The sequence below is a fragment of the Odontesthes bonariensis genome, chromosome 24, assembly GCF_027942865.1.
Source record: "Odontesthes bonariensis isolate fOdoBon6 chromosome 24, fOdoBon6.hap1, whole genome shotgun sequence".
In the NCBI taxonomy this organism is placed as follows: domain Eukaryota; kingdom Metazoa; phylum Chordata; class Actinopteri; order Atheriniformes; family Atherinopsidae; genus Odontesthes; species Odontesthes bonariensis.
The window spans coordinates 2,102,254-2,122,533 of record NC_134529.1 but is presented as its reverse complement, the minus strand read 5'-3'; the positions used below and the strand labels follow the sequence as shown (position 1 = coordinate 2,122,533).

Sequence of the window (20,280 nt, the reverse complement as noted above, 5' to 3'; positions counted from 1 at the left end):
AGAGACATTATTTTCTAATCCAACCATTCTTAGAGACATTATTTACTAATCCAACCATTCTTAGAGACATTATTTACTAATCCAACCATTCTTAAAGAGACATTATTTACTAATCCAGCCATTCTTAAAGAGACAATGGGCCTCGTGCAAACTCTGTTCGTACGCACAGATTTGTTCTTAAGTCGTGCGTACGAGTGATTTAAGAGAATTTGAACATTCACCAATCTTGGTTTGGGTTGTTGCTTCATCGGCTCTATAAAAAGAGGAGGAACAAACCTGATGGAGCTCATAGCTGATCAGCACTAAGGCTGTTTGCACTTTTGTTATTGTCTATCTATTGTTTTATATTTATTTATACAGTTTTAAGTTTAAGACAGATTTCTGTTTAAGAAAGATATTTATTTTATTCAGTTTATTTTGTTATTTTGTAATAAAGTACATTTCTGGTTAAACATTTGTTTTCCATGTGTTTATATCACTCAAAAATATGCATTTAATTCAATTCAGGTTCGAGTTAAATAGTTAAAAAATCATTTCACTTACAAAAAAAGAGCCAAAAAAGGCGCTTGTTTTCAAGGCAAGCGCCAGGCCTGAAACGCCATTTTGACGTCACAGGTCGGCTCTAAATCCAGCTTAAGTCGGCCGGCTTTGTTCCTTCATGTTGCAGATGTTTGGTCAGCCAGAAACTAGCTAACATGACTCCTTATATTACCTACTTATGTTATTTTAAGTACTTTCATTTTTTGTGTGGCTGGTTTTACACATCGGATGCATCTCATCTAAGTCGTGCTTTTAAATTTAAACCCAAAAAGTTTGCTTGTTTTAACTTTTAAAACACTTCCTCAGTCTTGTCCCCCAATTTAACGCATTAGCATTAGCATTAGCATTAGGATTAGGATTAGCATTAGGATTAACTTTAGCATTAGGATTAGCATTAATTCAATTCAATTCAAACTACTTTATTAATCCCGAGGGGGAAATTACAATAGTACAATTAGGATTAACATTAGGATTAGGATTAGCATTAGCATCAGGATTAGCATTAGGATTAGCAGTAGGATTAAAATTAGGATTAGCATTAGGATTAGAATTAGGATTAAAATTAGGATTAGGATTAGCATTAGGATTAACATTGGCATTAGGATTAGCATTAATTCAATTAAATTCAAAATACTTCATTAATCCCAGAGGGGGAAATTACAATCGTACAATTAGGATTGTACAATTAGGATTAGGATTAGCATTAGGATTACCATTACCATTAGCATTAGCATTAGCATGAAAGTCTACCTACAGTTCAAAGCAAGAGAGCTAAATGACCTAACTTCTTCTTCTTTGGAGTCTGTGGAGCTTGTGTCGTTCCTCTGAAGCTGGATGTTACCCAGTTAGCCATCGTAGATGTTTCCACTCCCCCGGTTCCTATCAAAGTTTTGTAATTCACATCTTTAACTTGTTCAACAATGATGGATAAAACTGGTATTCATGAGTCCACAGCTGATTCTGAGCTGTTCTGGTAACCGTGCGTTTACTTTTTGTCTTGCAGATGAAGAAGGGGCTGGGCGATAACGAGTCCATCGGTCAGGAGGTGGTCGGGAACGCCCACATCGAAAACTACGCCTTAAAAATGTTCCTCTACGCCGACAACGAGGACCGAAGCGGACGATTCCACAAGTGAGGAAAACCTCGTTTGCTTCCACTCACATTCACTGGAGAAGTTTAGTGTTCAGAGCTGAACAATACAGCATAAAACACACAAACCGAGCTTCTCATTTCCTGATTCTGACCAACCAGCTTGTTTCTGTGTGTCATCGTTTTGCTGTTAGTTCTTGTAAAGCACATAAAACAACATTTGACAGTCGAATCATTTAATTTTCAGGATCTTCTTGAGTAGTTTTTACTTTTCTGTCCAAAGGACCCGTTTTTTCCTGTTTTACTCACTCAGTGGGGTCACATGGCTCTGAAAGGATCGGATTATTGGCTAAATTACAATCAGATTGAGTTATTAAGTGCATGTAGACACCTTAATCTGACTAAGAACTGGATCGGATGGGATTCAGACCCCGAGATAACTGGGTTGAAAGTCACTCTAAACCTGCTTGTAGACGCTGAAGCACGTGGTGAATCAGACTTTGCGTTCTGCGCATGCTCCAGATGTTTTCCCGGGGTCGTGACCCGGAAGTCAAAGGAGACGATATTCCTGTTGTTGTCGCCGTCAGAAAGAAACAAACAACGCGATGGAGAATGCTCCGTTGGGCATCGCGTTTGTGCAACAAGCAGCTCATCACAGAGCAAATGTAGAGGGACGTAGCTTCATCTGGCTCTGCGTTCTCCATCTTTCTCCAATGCCTGAGTTTGTTGTTGTTGTTGGTGGTGAAGAAGTCAACAGGAAGTGGCTCTATTAGCAACAGCTGGAATGGGTACAGCGCCACCTATCATACCGGGGTATGACACGCTTTGTGCCTCTGATCCCATTCATTCACCGCCAGATATCCAAGGAGAATTACTCTTGCTCAGCTCATTCTGATTGTAATTTAGCCAATAATCTGATCCTTTCAGGTCCAGAATGGCCGTGGGGAAGCCTCTCAGTCTCAGTTTGAGGTGTCAGACTTGCCGCTGTGTTGCATGACGATGTCGTAAAGTAGAAGAAGAAAAAGCCTGGGTGGTGAGGGAGGTATTTCAGGCTGTTTAGGAGCAGAGAACAACTCCCTCATGAGGAAAGCTTCAGCTCACACTGAGAGAAAAGAGCAACTACTGACTTTTTAAAGTGAGCAGTGGTTCGTTTGGTGGGCAACCGGTGCCGGTACCAGTCAGAGTAACAGAGATGCTTTATCCTCTTTATTCATCTCTGTGTGTTTGCTGCTTCCACCGCCACATCTGGCTGCTTTTTACCACCACAGCTTTCAGCCACATCACACGCTCACACAGCACGACTTTGTCTCACGTCCTTTCAACTCGTTTGTCTCTTAGCAACAGGCGGTGAGTCAGGCGAAGCCCCTAAACGTGTGACCACATGTTCAGGAGGCTGAACCACCACGTTAACACATCTGGTGGGGTTTCAGACGCTTATAATCTGTTAAATCTGTTTTTTTTAATGATAAAACGGGTAAAAAAGAAGATGCATGAGTGACTGGGCCTGGTTTCTTCCAGAACTGCTTGGTCTACCTCAAACTGGACGGGTTCTGCTGGTGTTCAGTACACTTTCAGTCATGCCACAGGTTGTTTGATGAGGTTATTCTCATAAACAGCTCGAGTGTTCGAGCCATCATGCCTTCAGTTTCTGATGAGAGAGCCTCATGTTGGTGCTGCCACCACCGTGCTTCACTGTGAGGATGGCCTTCTTTGGGGTGAAAAGCTTTTTTTATAGGGCTGGGCGAGTTAACTTGTTATTAATTTAACGCCGATAAATATTTTATCTAGCATTAGCGCAGGTTTGATTATTTATTTTATTATTGTAAAAGTCTGTTGCTCACAGGCTTTTATTTTGTAAAAGTCTGTTGCTCACAGGCTTTTATTTTGTAAAAGTCTGTCGCTCACAGGCTTTTATTTTGTAAAAGTCTGTTGCTCACAGGCTTTTATTTTGTAAAAGTCTGTTGCTCACAGGCTTTTATTTTGTAAAAGTCTGTTGCTCACAGGCTTTTATTTTGTAAAAGTCTGCTGCTGTCTGCTGTGGAACAGGAAAAGAAAGTAATCGGCGGATCCACCAAACCTGGAGAAGGGTACGGAACTTTTACTCGGCCATTTTCATGTTAAAGTTCTTCCAGACGGCGGAGTCGACAGAACCAAAGTCATCTGTAAACACTGCCAAGTTGAATTGTCTTCTCAGCGTAGTAGTTCCAGTCTAAAATATCACTTAAAGGCAAAACACACAACTGATAGCAGCAAGTCATTCAAGGAAACAGACAGTGGAGCGAGGCTTCTACATAAAAACTACAGAAAGATGCTGATGTTAAAAGTGTGTTTGCACAACAAATGTTATGGCACTTTCATTCATATGGCAGCACATTTAAAATAAAGCTAAATGCTAAAAGCTATACGCTACTTTTGGATTCATTTTTGGATTCTGCGTACAAATGAGATTAATCGTGATTAATCAGGGAAATCACGTGATTAATTAGATTAAACATTTTAATCGTTGCCCAGCCCTGGTTTTTTTTTCCAAAAAGATCTGTGATACAATAAGGAAAAATCAGTCCGATTCTAGTTGGAATAGAATCGGAGGTCAGGAGCAACGTGAGGGAGTAAAGTCTGAGGTTGTGGTCGCTCCACAGCTCAAACACGCATCAGAAAGTTTTCTTTTTTCTTTTAGAAAAACAGGATCAAACAGCAGAGGTGGTTTTCTCCTGCTGTCAGTGCCTGGACGTGTGAGCAGGTGACAGGTTCTGGGGAGTTGTTTACGGGGTAAATAAGAGTTCAGTAATAATTTTCCAGCAGGATCGGGTCACTTTTTGTGTTCTGCAGCAGCGCTCTGAGATGATGGCTGTGTTCCAAACCGCATACTTCTCTTACTACTCCTACTTCTCCTACTAACTTTCTGAGTTAGTAAGCGAGTTTGAGTAAGCAGAAGTTCCCGGATGCATACTAGATTCTCCTAAATGTTGGGTATGCATCATGAGGTTACTACTCATACTCAAACTACCCAAGATGCAACGTAACGTGACGTCGCCGATCGTCATTTCCTGTCAAAACGGCAGTTTCAAGCTAGCTCCAACGAGGGTAGGTTCACTTCCTGCTTTCAAAACAAAAGCACCAATTGTATGGTAATGGCTTTCCCTATGATAAAAGGCAACGGGTATTTTATTTTGGGAAAATAACAGGAAGTGCGTTAGCCTCACCTGTTCAGGTAACAGGCAGCAGGTCCGGGGGAGTCCTGGTTTCATTAAGGAGGAGCTCCTTCAGCAGGAGTCATAAAGCAGGCAGGTTCCCAGCTGTTTCAGGGGACCCATCTACTGTTCTGTGTTCTGTCAGCTGAAGCATCACCACCAGCAGCTCTGGGCTCTTAAGAAGTGCAAAGCTGGATTTAATGCTCTCATTTGCATGCCATCAAAGTGTGGGTTCAGGCTCCATGTGACAGCTGAGAAGCAGTGCTGAGTGGAGCCGGAGGCTGCAGGACTGACATGCAGACATGTTGGATATACGAACTGAGCTGAGATCCTCCCCTCCAAGGTTCCAAAATCCATCACAAACAACAAAAATAAGAGTTTTTCACACTTTAACACTTGATATACCAGATAAATAACCTGTTATTGTAGAAAATAAATCTTAAACACCTGGAAAAACGAGGATTCTCAGAAAAGATGGTTAAAATCCATCATATGGGATTAATTCCTCTCCAGCAGCTTTTTAAACTGTCAGCCCACCGCAGAGAAACCTAAAGCCTAAAGGTAGATATCCTGCACTGGAACACGTCTCATCACACTTTATGTAACGACCTATGCTTTATTCACCAACGTAAAGAAACAGGAGTCTCCGTCCTCACTCTGACAGCATCCAGCAGCGTTTCTGACTCTGGTTCGGATCTTGAAGACACTCGACAGGCACCTTTCATCGCGCCCCGTCAGTCCTGGCGTCGGTGCGTAGTTCAGCTTCACTTTGTGGAGCAGAGAGATCCCTTTGCCTTCCCGGCCTTTTCATGTCCTCTCAGCTGTCAATCAAAGCCTTTGATGGGTGGATATGAAAAGTCTCATCATTCAGACACTGTGCGAACGGACTGAGATCCATCTGACAGCCGGTTCTGACAGCAGGTTCTGAAAGGCTTTAAAAAGCACTGACGGAGTAGCTTAAAAAAGCACAAGGCTGAGTGAGGTTGTGTGTTTGGGATTGTGATGTATGGGACAGTGATCGTAGCCCGAACGTAGCCCGAACGTAGCCCGAACATAGCCCTAACGTAGCCCTAACGTAGCCCGAACGTAGCCCGAACGTAGCCCGAACGTAGCCCGAACGTAGCCCTAACGTAGCCCTAACGTAGCCCTAACGTAGCCCTAACGTAGCCCGAACGTAGCCCGAACGTAGCCCTAACGTAGCCCGAACGTAGCCCTAACGTAGCCCTAACGTAGCCCGAACGTAGCCCGAACGTAGCCCTAACGTAGCCCGAACGTAGCCCTAACGTAGCCCGAACGTAGCCCTAACGTAGCCCTAACGTAGCCCTAACGTAGCCCTAACGTAGCCCGAACATAGCCCGAACATAGCCCGAACGTAGCCCTAACGTAGCCCTAACGTAGCCCTAACGTAGCCCTAACGTAGCCCTAACGTAGCCCTAACGTAGCCCGAACATAGCCCGAACATAGCCCGAACATAGCCCGAACGTAGCCCTAACGTAGCCCTAACATAGCCCTAACGTAGCCCTAACGTAGCCCGAACATAGCCCTAACATAGCCCTAACGTAGCCCTAACGTAGCCCGAACGTAGTCCTAACGTAGCCCGAACGTAGCCCGAACATAGCCCGAACGTAGCCCGAACGTAGCCCTAACATAGCCCTAACATAGCCCTAACATAGCCCTAACGTAGCCCGAACGTAGCCCTAACATAGCCCTAACATAGCCCTAACATAGCCCTAACATAGGCAAGGTAATTTTATTTATAGAGGGCAATTCGTACACAAGGTAATTCAAAGTGCTTTACAACTACATAAAATAACAAGAAGGCAATAAAATCATTATAAAGATATTAAAAAATTTAAAAAAAAACAACATTAAAATTAATCATTAATTAATTAAAGTAAAAGTGAAGAGTGCAGATAAAATACTTTCAGGTGTCATATGCACAGCTAAACAGAACTGTTTTCAGCCTGGATTTAAACATTGTCAGAGTAGAGGCCTGTCTCACATCTTCTGGAAGACTGTTCCAGATTTTAAAGTCTATTCTCTGAGCGACAGGAAGCCAGTGCAGAGACCTGAGCACTGGACTAATATGGTCGTATTTCCTGGTTCTGGTCAGGACTCGAGCAGCAGCGTTCTGGATGTACTGCAGCTGTCTTACAGCCCGTTTAGAGCCCAGTGAGCAGGCCGTTACAGCAGTCTAACCTGCTGGAGACAGACGCATGGATCAGTCTCTCTAAGTCTGCTTTAGACACTATTCCTTTGATTCTGGCAATGTTTTTTAGATGGTAAAAAGCTGCTGATGTTACAGATTTAATGTGGCTGTTAAAGTTCAGGTCTGAGTCCAATATTACCCCGAGATTTCTAACCTGATAGTTAGGTTTTAGAGAGAGAGTCTCAAGGTGGCTGATAACACTTTCTCTTTGTTTCTGTGGGCCACAGACAATGATTTCAGTTTTGTCTGAGTTTAGCTGGAGGAAATAGTTTTGCATCCACACACTGATCTGTTCGATGCAGCGACACAATGTATCTACAGGCCCGTGTTCTCCTGCCGTCAGTGACACGTAGATCTGAGTGTCATCTGCATAGTGGTGGTAGGACACATTATAGCTGCGTATTAGCTGGCTTAGAGGAAGCATGTACAGATTGAACAATAGGGGCCCCAGGATTGACCCCTGGGGACATATCCAACATAGCCAGATGAAAGTTTCTGACATACATCAGGTGCTTTGTTCCACTGGAGAACAACAAACTTATGAGGAACTAAATGAAATGACTGGTCTTTTCACTGTTATTACAGCAGAAGCTGTGTTTTTCTGAATTAAAACCTGCGTTTCTGTCCTTCCTTCCTGTCCTCCATCACTCCTTCCTGTCCTCCATCACTCCTTCCTGTCTCCATCACTCCTTCCTGTCCTCCATCACTCCTTCCTGCCTCTATCACTCCTTCCTGTCCTCCATCACTCCTTCCTGTCCTCCATCACTCCTTCCTGTCCTCCATCACTCCTTCCTGCCTCCATCACTCCTTCCTGTCTCCATCACTCCTTCCTGCCTCCATCACTCCTTCCTGTCTCCATCACTCCTTCCTGCCTCCATCACTCCTTCCTGTCCTCCATCACTCCTTCCTGCCTCCATCACTCCTTCCTGTCCTCCATCACTCCTTCCTGTCCTCCATCACTCCTTCCTGCCTCCATCACTCCTTCCTGTCCTCCATCACTCCTTCCTGTCCTCCATCACTCCTTCCTGTCCTCCATCACTCCTTCCTGCCTCCATCACTCCTTCCTGTCCTCCATCACTCCTTCCTGCCTCCATCACTCCTTCCTGTCCTCCATCACTCCTTCCTGCCTCCATCACTCCTTCCTGTCCTCCATCACTCCTTCCTGCCTCCATCACTCCTTCCTGTCCTCCATCACTCCTTCCTGTCCTCCATCACTCCTTCCTGTCCTCCATCACTCCTTCCTGTCCTCCATCACTCCTTCCTGCCTCCATCACTCCTTCCTGTCCTCCATCACTCCTTCCTGTCCTCCATCACTCCTTCCTGCCTCCATCACTCCTTCCTGTCTCCATCACTCCTTCCTGTCCTCCATCACTCCTTCCTGTCCTCCATCACTCCTTCCTGTCCTCCATCACTCCTTCCTGTCCTCCATCACTCCTTCCTGCCTCCATCACTCCTTCCTGTCCTCCATCACTCCTTCCTGTCCTCCATCACTCCTTCCTGTCCTCCATCACTCCTTCCTGTCCTCCATCACTCCTTCCTGCCTCCATCACTCCTTCCTGTCCTCCATCACTCCTTCCTGTCCTCCATCACTCCTTCCTGTCCTCCATCACTCCTTCCTGTCCTCCATCACTCCTTCCTGTCTCCATCACTCCTTCCTGTCCTCCATCACTCCTTCCTGTCCTCCATCACTCCTTCCTGTCCCCCATCACTCCTTCCTGTCCTCCATCACTCCTTCCTGTCTTCCATCACTCCTTCCTGTCTCCATCACTCCTTCCTGTCCTCCATCACTCCTTCCTGTCCTCCATCACTCCTTCCTGCCTCCATCACTCCTTCCTGTCCTCCATCACTCCTTCCTGTCCTCCATCACTCCTTCCTGTCCTCCATCACTCCTTCCTGCCTCCATCACTCCTTCCTGTCCTCCATCACTCCTTCCTGTCCTCCATCACTCCTTCCTGTCCTCCATCACTCCTTCCTGCTTCCATCACTCCTTCCTGTCTCCATCACTCCTTCCTGTCCTCCATCACTCCTTCCTGCCTCCATCACTCCTTCCTGTCTCCATCACTCCTTCCTGTCCTCCATCACTCCTTCCTGCCTCCATCACTCCTTCCTGTCTCCATCACTCCTTCCTGTCCTCCATCACTCCTTCCTGTCCTCCATCACTCCTTCCTGTCCTCCATCACTCCTTCCTGCCTCCATCACTCCTTCCTGTCCTCCATCACTCCTTCCTGCCTCTATCACTCCTTCCTGTCCTCCATCACTCCTTCCTGTCCTCCTCCAGGAACATGATCAAGTCCTTCTACACAGCCAGTCTGCTGATGGATGTGCTGTCGGTGTTTGGGGAGCTTTCAGAGGAGGTAAGAATAATCGTGATGAAGCGTACAAACGGCTGCATTCTGTTTTGTCTGATCAAACTCTTTAAAAAGGAAGGAGACTAAAGCCAGTGATTTCATGCATAAAAGGAGCCAAGCTGTTTTGTTGTGTTTAAAGGCAGCCGTTGGAGCCGTGAGGCCACATTATCTCGGCTGTTTGATGCTAATAGCTCGCTGTGTTCAGGATGTTTCCCACGAACGTTTGCAATCATCCTCCCAATAATGTGCTTGGAGCAGCAAGCCGGTGCCAAACTGTTCAAACCCGTTAATTTATTTTCCATTTGCAGACAAAAGTCTGCAAAGGTCCACGGATGCCACGCTGAGTTTGGAGGGAAATTATGAACAAATATGTCCGACAGTTTCTGTAAAGCATGGAACCTCAGGTTTTATGATAATCTGAAATGTATGGAGCTGATCTGAGCAGTTAACAGAAGAAATGAAGCGGCGTGAAGCCGCGTGAAGCAGCTTGAAGCGGCGTGAAGCTGCTTGAAGTAGCGTGAAGCAGCTTGAAGTAGCGTGAAGCTGCGTGAAGCTGCTTGAAGCTGCGTGAAGCGGCGTGAAGTAGCGTGAAGCGGCGTGAAGTAGCTTGAAGCTGCGTGAAGCGGCGTGAAGTAGCTTGAAGCTGCGTGAAGTAGCGTGAAGCGGCTTGAAGCTGCGTGAAGCGGCGTGAAGTAGCGTGAAGTAGCGTGAAGCAGCTTGAAGTAGCGTGAAGCGGCTTGAAGTAGTGTGAAGCAGCTTGAAGCTGCGTGAAGCAGCGTGAAGCAGCGTGAAGCAGCGTGAAGCAGTTTGAAGCAGCGTGAAGCAGCGTGAAGCAGCGTGAAGCAGCGTGAAGCTGCTTAAAGCAACTTGAAGCAGTTTGGAGCAGTGTGAAGCAGTTTGAAGCAGCGTGAAGCAGCTTGAAGCAGCGTGAAGCAGCGTGAAGCAGCTTGAAGCAGCGTGAAGCAGCGTGAAGCAGCTTGAAGCAGCTTGAAGCAGCTTGAAGCAGCGTGAAGCAGCGTGAAGCAGTTTGAAGCAGCGTGAAGCAGCGTGAAGGAACGTGAAGCAGCTTGAAGGAACGTGAAGCATCGTGAAGCATCGTGAAGCAGCGTGAAGCAGCGTGAAGCAGCGTGAAGCAGTTTGAAGCAGCGTGAAGCAGCGTGAAGCAGCGTGAAGCAGTGTGAAGCAGTTTGAAGCAGCGTGAAGCAGCGTGAAGCAGCGTGAAGCAGTTTGAAGCAGCGTGAAGCAGCGTGAAGCAGCGTGAAGGAACGTGAAGCGACGTGAAGCGACGTGAAGCAGCTATTTCCCCAGAAGTTTCACATTGTTCCACAGAAGGTTTCCTTATGGTCATGGTGGGTTTCCCCAGCTGGAGGTGGGCGCCTTCACCCTCTGGATGGGCCGAGGCCGGCCAATCACAGCGCCCTCTCAGCCCCATTGTTTCTGCTGCCTGAGGCCACTTATCTGGTGGGCACAGCGCCCCGTTCCTGCGCTCTTATCTTCGCCACCTCAGCGACCCGTTCCTGCGCTCTTATCTTCGCCACCTCGGTATGAAGGCGCTGCTCTTGGCTCTCTTTGCCTCCTAAACCAAAACAGAGAGGAGCCAAAGCAAAGAAACGCAGGTTTCCAGCCAGGACCTGATCTCAGTTCCCACGTTGGTGAAGCCAACATCATTTCTGAACATCTTCTTACCCCCTGCTGCGTCCTGTGAGCAGAGTTCCAGCCTCGTTTTGGTGTTGATGAAGGTAGTCCGGCTAGTTGGCTGGGGTTTAAAAAATAAAGCGTTTTGCTTCTCAGAACAATATGCGTTCAACAGAGTAATACATTTGCATCACAAAATGGTTCTCCAGGAAAAAGTCAGAGCTCACAATCTCTTGGTGCTATTTTCTCTCCCTTACAGGCCGTAACAGGTGCTGCCGACAGCGGTCTGCACCGGTTTTTAACCTGTTTTTAACCTGTTTTTAACCTGTTTTTAACCTGTTTTTAGCCTGTTTTTAGCCTGTGATGCATGATGCAGCGCTTTATTTTTCTAACTTCACTGATATTTCATCTTTTTCTTCCCTTGAATTCCCCCTCAACAGAACATCCAACACAGGAAGTACGCCCGCTGGAAGGCCACCTACATCCACAACTGTCTGAAGAGCGGCGAGACGCCTCAGGCCGGGCCCATCGCCATGGACGAGGACGGGGAAGCAGGTGGGGCCGTCTGATACGCTCAGTAAAGAACTCTGAGGCCGGCTTCCTCTGCTGGCCTGGTGTAATCTCGGTGTGAGTGTGTTTACATCTGGGCTCTGCATTGTTGGCCTTATCAGGCCCACGAACCTTCAGGAAAGACCCGCAGCCCAGAGCGTAACCTTTGGCAGATTAGAGGTGCGTGAGAAGATTAGTCAGGAGCTCTTACGGCCGCGGTGGCGTTGTGCTTCTGTGTGAAAGAAGGTGAATTTATTCCGCTCAGAATGGCCCTTTTTAATGTGTTTTCATGTCCGGAGCTGGAGCTGTTTCCATCTCCATGAGAACACAGAGCAGCTTCCAGGACCTGACCTTTGCAGCCTCTCTGGGCGCTGATGCCCGGCCTGCTCCATGAAGCGTAACCTTTACCCGAAAGAAAGAGCGGCAGAACGCCGCCCAGACGAGAAAACGGCCGGCGCAGCCTTTAAAGTTCAGCCCGTTCTGGAGGAAAGATCAGCTGGAAAACCTGCTGCTCTGTGCCGGCAGCAGGAAACCTGCAGGGAAGCAGATGTGCTGCAGATGTGCTGCAGATGTGCTGCAGATGTGCTGCAGATGTGCTGCACCTCTGGAACATGGACTTCCATCTCTCACATCTGCTCTGAGATGTGTGGAGTGAACACCTGACCCGGCAACGCCTCCGGACATCACTGGTCTGAAGGCGGTGTTTCAGTCAGGCAGCCCGACCAGGTGTGCTTACAGCTGTCAAAAGCCTCGTTCCCACTATGCAGTTCGGTTCGGGTCGCTTTGGGGTCAGCTTGCTTCCCCACAGGCTTGAAAAGGCTTGAAAAAGCTTGAAAAGGCTTGAAAAAGCTTGAAAAGGCTTGAAAAGGCTTGAAAAGGCTTAAAAAGTCTTGAAAAGTCTTGAAAAGTCTTGAAAAGGCTTGAAAGGGCTTGAAAAGGCTTGAAAATGCTTGAAAGAGCTTGAAAGGGCTTGAAAGGGCTTGAAAAGACTTGAAAAGTCTTAAAAAGTCTTGAAAAGGCTTGAAAGAGCTTGAAAAGGCCTTGAAAGAGCTTGAAAGGGCTTGAAAAGACTTGAAAAGTCTTAAAAAGTCTTGAAAAGACTTGAAACAGCTTGAAAAGGCCTTGAAAGGTTTTGAAAAGGCTTTAAAAGGCTTGAAAATGCTTGAAAATGCTTGAAAATGCTTGAAAAGTCTTAAAAAGTCTTGAAAAGGCTTGAAAGAGCTTGAAAAGGCCTTGAAAGAGCTTGAAAGGGCTTGAAAAGACTTGAAAAGTCTTAAAAAGTCTTGAAAAGACTTGAAACAGCTTGAAAAGGCCTTGAAAGGTTTTGAAAAGGCTTTAAAAGGCTTGAAAATGCTTGAAAATGCTTGAAAAGTCTTAAAAAGTCTTGAAAAGGCTTGAAAGAGCTTGAAAAGGCTTGAAAAGTCTTAAAAAGTCTTGAAAGGGCTCTCAGACCACGCCACGCTCTCAGACCGACCACGCCGCGCTCTCAGACCGCGCCGCGCTCTCAGACCACGCCGCGCTCTCAGACCACGTCGCGCTCTCAGACCACGTCGCGCTCTCAGACCGCGCCGCGCTCTCAGACCGCGCCGCGCTCTCAGACCACGCCGCGCTCTCAGACCGCGCCGCGCTCTCAGACCACGCCGCGCTCTCAGACCACGCCGCGCTCTCAGATCACGCCGCGCTCCCCTCGGGAACGCCAGCAGACGTGTGAGCGCCGCTGGACCTGCACGCGTTCGCGTCCCTGCGGGGGAAACGCTAAACGTTCCTTTCGTGTCGGAGAAGTGATGTTGATGAATTCCTGGCTGAAATGAAGACCATCTGCTCGCCCACGCCCACGCCGCTCAGACACGTGGGCGGGTCTGACCCCGAACATCCCCGGCCCACCCATCACATCAGCTCAGAAAACACACTTTTCTTCTCCTCTAACGTCTCTCGCACACTGACTCGCTGCTGATGACATCATCATGGCTTATTCCCACTGATGGAGAGCTCGCCGCTGAGCTCATGCACCCAGCATGTGTGAGGGTGGGAGTCCTGCTCGATGGGTTTGCATCTCCGTCCTTTCCAGGATTGTTTCAGTGGATTTGGGCTCTGACGTCCCAGGTTCGTCTCAGCCTCAGTCGGACGCTTTCCTGCCTGATTTAATCCAGATCCATGGCTGGTCCTGGCTAGATTTACATCCTGCAAACCAGAGATACTATTTATTTATTTCACCAGAGCCACACTGGCAGCAAAATCAAGGGAAGAGCCACTTTTACCACAACATACTAAAGTCCCCTTTTGCAAATATATGCATTTCTACATATAAAACATCAACACAGCCAATACATTTTCAATTCAGACCACATTTCCCTTAATACTGGGATGAGCAGAAGCTGGCGTGCATGTGCTCGACTTTCTTCATGTTGTATTTGTAGTTTGTTGTTGTAATCATAGTGAGACATTCAGGATGAGCATGGTTTTTGTGCTGGTTTTTGTGCTGGTTTTTGCCCTTTTTGAATAAAAATCCGATCCATTGTGCCTGCATCTCGCGCTGGCTAAAGGAGCTAGCGTGCTCTGCGGTTTAAGCGGGCTGCGTTGCCAGGTTTAACAGTGTGCCCCCTTTAGGAAACACCATTAAACCTTAATTAATACTTAATAAAAATACTTAATACTACAATTAATACTGCAGTATTCGCAGTGTGTTATTTGAAAAAATTATTGTTATTGTTAGCATATTGTTATAAGCTACTATTATAAGCTTGAGGAACTGCACAATGAGTATCTCTGCTCTGGGCGAACCATCCCACCCCCCCGTCTCCCCCCACAAAAAAAGACTTCCCCCGGCAAAAAAAGGTACAAAAAGAACTGATAAAAAACACGATAAATAAATTAAATACAGATTATAAATATCAATCACAAATCCTTAAATAACCTCGAAATTCTAAAAAAACAACCAAAGAAAGCTAAAATAAAAAATAAAGGCTACTCTATGGAGCATAAAAAAAAATATTCCTGCAGTTATGATACCAACAGATTATGATTATGATTTTTATTTTTAAATAAAAAAAAGTATGCGTTAATGCGCGATAATATATTTACCGGCGTTAAATAATTAACGAGTTAACTCGCCCAGCCCCAATGAGAATGAAAATCCGTGGCTGAAGCCGAGAAGTTTGGACCCAAAAACGGACCACCTGGAGGCAGAGTTCACCAAAGAGTCTGTATTTAACAGACAGAAAGAGGAAACTGTAGGTTTGGTTTACTATATATTCTGCTGAACGTGGTGTGTGGAATGCATCAGAAGAGTCGGCTTCAGATAAACGCCATCATGGATCTGAATCTTGCTCAGCTTCCACAGAGGTGGCACAAAGGAAACGAGATGCAGGAGCTGCAGACGCATTCTGCAGATATCTGCCACGTTCAGCAGCTTTTACGCCTCGTCCTCCTTCCAGCAGAAACGTTTTCTCTATCGGAAGCACATCGGGTTACGGGGCGTTCAGAAAGAGTTCTGCTGAAGCGATTCCAGTTCATGATTAAACTGCGCCGGTGTGTAAATCCCACTGAGGGAAATTCAGTTAGAAATTGGTTTTAGATGAGAAACGGTGCGTTTGTAGCTCAGTGCAGATAAAGCAGCAGCTCCGGGTTATACAAAGGAAAAAGGGAAAATAACACGGAGGGATTCTTCCATTTCAGTCAAAATAACTCAATATTTCAAGTTTTTTCATTTAATTTGTAAGTTTACATTTATTCTGATATTTCAGGTTGCAAAAAAAAGTTTGGACGGGACAATTTAGGTCAAATAATGAGGTATAAAAATAAACATAATGTTATTTCAAACCGCTGACTGTCACCAGGATCATGAAGCAGCCTCCATGATGAGTCTCTGAGGAGATGTTCAGAGGATCTCCAGTTTGTCCTTAAATGTGTTTGTAAATGTGTTGTGGCTCCCAAAGACGACTTTGTGGCTCCCAAAGACGACTTTGTGGCTCCCAAAGACGACTTTGTGGCTCCCAAAGATGAGTTTGTGGCTCCCAGAGACGACTTTGTGGCTCCCAGAGACGACTTAGTGGCTCCCAGAGACGACTTAGTGGCTCCCAAAGACGACTTTGTGGCTCCCAGAGACGACTTTGTGGCTCCCAAAGACGACTTTGTGGCTCCCAAAGATGAGTTTGTGGCTCCCAGAGACGACTTTGTGGCTCCCAGAGACGACTTAGTGGCTCCCAGAGACGACTTAGTGGCTCCCAGAGACAACTTAGTGGCTCCCAGAGACAACTTAGTGGCTCCCAGAGACAACTTAGTGGCTCCCAGAGACGACTTTGTGGCTCCCAGAGACGACTTTGTGGCTCCCAGAGACGACTTAGTGGCTCCCAGAAACGACTTAGTGGCTCCCAGAGACGACTTAGTGGCTCCCAGAGACAACTTAGTGGCTCCCAGAGACAACTTTGCGACTTTGTGGCTCCCAAAGACGACTTTGTGGCTCCCAGAGACAACTTTGTGGCTCCCAGAGACAACTTTGTGGCTCCCAGAGACGACTTTGTGGCTCCCAGAGACGACTTAGTGGCTCCCAGAGACGACTTAGTGGCTCCCAGAGACGACTTAGTGGCTCCCAAAGACGACTTTGTGTACAACGAACGCTCCCAAAGACGACTTTGTGTACAACGAACGCTCCCAAAGACGACTTTGTGTACAACGAACGCTCCCAAAGACGACTTCGTGTACAACGAAGTTGGATCAGGGCCCTCAGCAAAGCTCATTTCCACTTCTGTGATGGCAGCATTGATGCAGAAAAGCTCACTGAGGTTTTACAGCAGACCATGTGAAACTGGGTTTTCCTGCATCTGCATCACCGTTCTAACAGTCTCTGGGTTTTAAATGTAATTTTGGCACCTCTGAGCCACTGTAGTAATCAAAAAAAGAACTAAAAGTTGTGCCTCGGTCCAGAAAAGGTGTGAAAAGCGACAGCCTTGATGGACAGGCGCTGCCTCTCCCAGCAGCACTCTGACACAAAGAAAACATTTCTGAGCAGCAGAGATGTTTGGACAGATTAAAGGTGCAGACACGGGCTGCATTTGACACCATGTTAGAGCCCAGCTGGAATATTTCGGCTTTCATTAGGTTGTTTATCCAGCGCATGTTCACACTCGGTGCCAGCGTGTCCACATCAGGACGAGCTGTGTTCGCCCTCCTGTGGGGCTGAGGTGTTGTTTATAGGACAGCATGTGTTTCATTAGGGAAACACTCTCATATTACCGCACACAACATTCAAGCCACCGCAACTTTTAATTAAGGCAGCCCCGATCAGTGCTGGCCAGGCAGCGAGTTGCTTTCAGGCTGCAGGAACTCGGAGAAGGAGCCATGCATGAGGTCTGGGGGCTGATCGGGTCAAACTGATTGAGGTGAAACGGCTTTTTCACCTTTTTATAACTGATAAAAGAGAGATTCTGAAAGATTTTGCCCCCACCAGAGGTGGGCGGAGCAGCCAAAAATTGTACTCAAGTAAAAAGTCGTCATCCAGATAATTACTTGAGTAAGAGTAAAAAAGGTGAAAAAACTACTCGAGTACTGAGTAACTGTTGAGTAACTTCTGATTTATTTGTTAACACAAGCATTCAATCAGACAGACAAAAATACTAAATAATCATCTTTAGGCCAATTAGAGTTCATCCAATTCATAAAATAAATTAAAATGAATTCATTAATTACAAAATAGCTTAAATTAAAATAATCCAGGTAAATTCAAGAACTTCAATAAAATCAAAGAGACTTAGGAAATGTTTAAAACATATGTAACCCATATGTAACCTAAAAAACAAACATTCACCTATCCATGGGGGGAAAACGAGTTTAGGAAACTTAGCGCTACATGTTTCCTCAAGTTAGATGTTGAGTTTCTGCTGAAATGTGCGTTTGTTTTGGTTGACACAGAAGACACATAATGTAGCTGCTGTTTCTCACTCTTTGTAAGGTAAACATGCTTTCAGTATGAGGCCTCGTCTGCGTCTTCATTTCCCACCGTTGGTTCTGACATTTTTCATCTGTTTCTTTGTTTGTTTGCTACGACTGCTAATGCTAAAGCTAACCCGTCCCGCCGCTGAGATCGAGTACGGTCACGTGACCAGACCGCACGGCTGCGTCTGATTGGTGGAACACAGTCAGGTGGTAGAGCCTTTGGCGGAAGTCTCTCTCTCTGTCAGAATAAAACATTAAAATGAGGCGTACGCGGGGGGATAAAAATAATGAGGCGTAGAATACCAAAGAGGTAAGAAGAAAAGTAACCAGCTCATTGTAGCCTAATGTAGCGGAGTAAGAGGACAGCTTCTGCTGCACACATCTACTCAAGGAAAAGTAAAAAGTATAGAGATTTAAAACTACTCCTAGAAGTATAATGTTTTCAAAAACTTACTCAAGTAAATGTAACTCGTTACTACCCACCTCTGGTCCCCACATTGTGAAGCCTGAGGGTTGAGAGGATGTGTGGAAATGTTCGGCTTAAAGATCAGCCGACGTGTGAATAAAAGTTTGAACGAACCTCCTAATTCCAGCTGATTCTCAGCATGAAAACACGCTCGGGGTAACAGTTCCAGTTGGTCCGTCGCACAAACTCTGGAAGTCAAAAAACATTTCCACGAAGATAATTAAGTCTCATTTGGCCGGTTTAACACACCGAGTGTTTGAGTTTGGGAAGTCAACAGACACTGTGGCCAATTTGGAGTAAAATAATCAGCTTCCTGCCGTCCGGGGGAATCCTTGTTTACAGCCGGAGGGACGATGATTCACTGGAGCTGTGCACTGAGTGATGAGGGCTTTGCCAACGGGGCAGGAGCTGCCATCCGGAGGGGAATCTCTGCTCTTAGACAACAGCGTTACCTGGTTTTCATTTCAACCAACGTGTTTCTGCTCTGTTTATTGATTAAAACTCTTTGTTCTTCTGTCGCTTCGCGGCTGCATCAAACCGAATATCCTGCTCTCTGGCTGTCGTGATGTCTGATCTGTAAATATCTTCTTTGGACTGTCACTTTCATAGACGCGTCTGAATGAAGTGTGAGGGAAATTACCGACTGAATACCATCGTTTTATCCGTCTGACTGAAGCATGTCAGAGAGAAGCAAATGTATAGAGACGAGGTTTCCCTAAAAGCTTCCAGATGTCTGAGGTCTAAGTGCCCAAAACGCTGCTCTGCCACAGCTCTGTCAGCACGGATGTCGACTCCGGTTTGTTTCAACACCAACGCGCTGAGATGGTTTAAACTCTAACAATCAGAATGTCAGGAAAACACTCCAGGACAACAGCTGATGTCCAGATCCTCGTCGTTACGTTGGCTTAAATCTGTCTTCAGGCAGAAAAACTACAGATTTTATCCCTGCGGTGAAGCTTGAATCTTTAAGTCCCGGATCCGAAGCCAAAGTTAAATCGCCTTTAAGTCGGCAGCTCTGCTGAAGCTTTCCTGCAGATCCATCATGAATGTTTAGGCAGTTCTGCTAAGAAACAAAAAGAATCTGCACTGGAAAAAATGCCCCTCCAAAAAAAAGTAATAAAACAGCAAATAAAAGACGTTTTTGCTTGAAATAAGCAAAAAAATCTGCCAATGGAACTAGTGAAAATCGGTTTGTCAAGATTTCTTGAAATAAGATGTGATATTTAGGACTTTTGAATTAAAAGTGATCTTGAAATTAGCTTAAAAACCTCTTCAAATGTAAAAAAAAAAAGCTTGTTTCATGTGATATGTGACTCAAAACAATTTGTTTTCAAGACTTTTTCACTGAACAAGATATTCCAGATGTATTGTCTTCAAACAAGTCCCTATATCTGGCTGAAATGGTGCTTGTTAGGCAGTTGTGTCTTATATTAAGTGTAATGAGATATTTGGACTAGAAATGAGACAAATATACTTGGTAAGACTTTGATTTTTTCCAGTGTGAACACGTCCTCATTTAAAGAGAGAACCTGGATGGTCATGCAAGCCGGGATACCCACCTCCGGTCCTCGGGGGGGCGCTGTCCTGCAGGTTTAAGATGTTTCCCTGCTTCAACACACCTGATTCAGATGAAATGGATCTCTAAAAGATTAAGTTCTACACAAGCCTGCTAATGATGCATTGATCTGAACCAGATGTGGATACCCACATCCGGTCCTAGGGGGCCGGATGTGGGTATCCCTGGTTCCCATCTAACTTGGACTTCATATGATGCCTCGACAGATGAAACCGTTATGTGTCGAGAACCCTGAAAAAAGAACTGAGTTAATAATCCTGGGCTGTTAAACACATGACTCATGATGGGTCTAAAACAGCAGCTCCAGCTGTCCATGGTCCAACAAATGTAAGCATCCCAGAATAAAACTGCCCGTCAGTTTGGTGTGTGGTCTGAGCGCTCAGGGCATTAACTGTATGCACGTTCATGTTGTGATGACAAGCTGAAAGGAGGCAGGCCCTGAGGAAGAGGACGGGAGTCCTGCCCCCCCCCCCCACGCCCTGCAGTGATCCGCTCCTAATAGGAGTGTAAATTAATGGAAGAAAAGACGCTTTAATGTTGCTGAACCATCCATTACATTACATCACATTACGGTCATTCTGCAGACGCTTTTATCCAAAGCGACTTACAATCAGTGTGTTCCACATCGGTAGGCAAAAGAACTTCAGGTCACAAGAAATCATAAGTGCATTTCCTTCCAAAACCAAACAGCTAAGAGCAAAACTAGTGCTAGAGTAAGTGCAGTAAGTTAGGTACCGAGACAAATG

General features: G+C 45.9%; 1 protein-coding gene across 1 annotated transcript in view; it reads left to right on the top strand.

Annotated features, from left to right (window-relative positions):
* The window catches only part of vta1 (vesicle (multivesicular body) trafficking 1), a 60,445-nt gene that overhangs the window by 18,018 nt on the left and 22,147 nt on the right, over positions 1–20,280 (top strand). Inside the window, exons 3-5 of the mRNA XM_075458732.1 lie at positions 1,544–1,671; positions 9,308–9,383; positions 11,453–11,567. Coding sequence (XP_075314847.1) covers positions 1,544–1,671; positions 9,308–9,383; positions 11,453–11,567 — 319 coding nt within the window. The remainder of the gene's footprint in view (positions 1–1,543; positions 1,672–9,307; positions 9,384–11,452; positions 11,568–20,280) is intronic.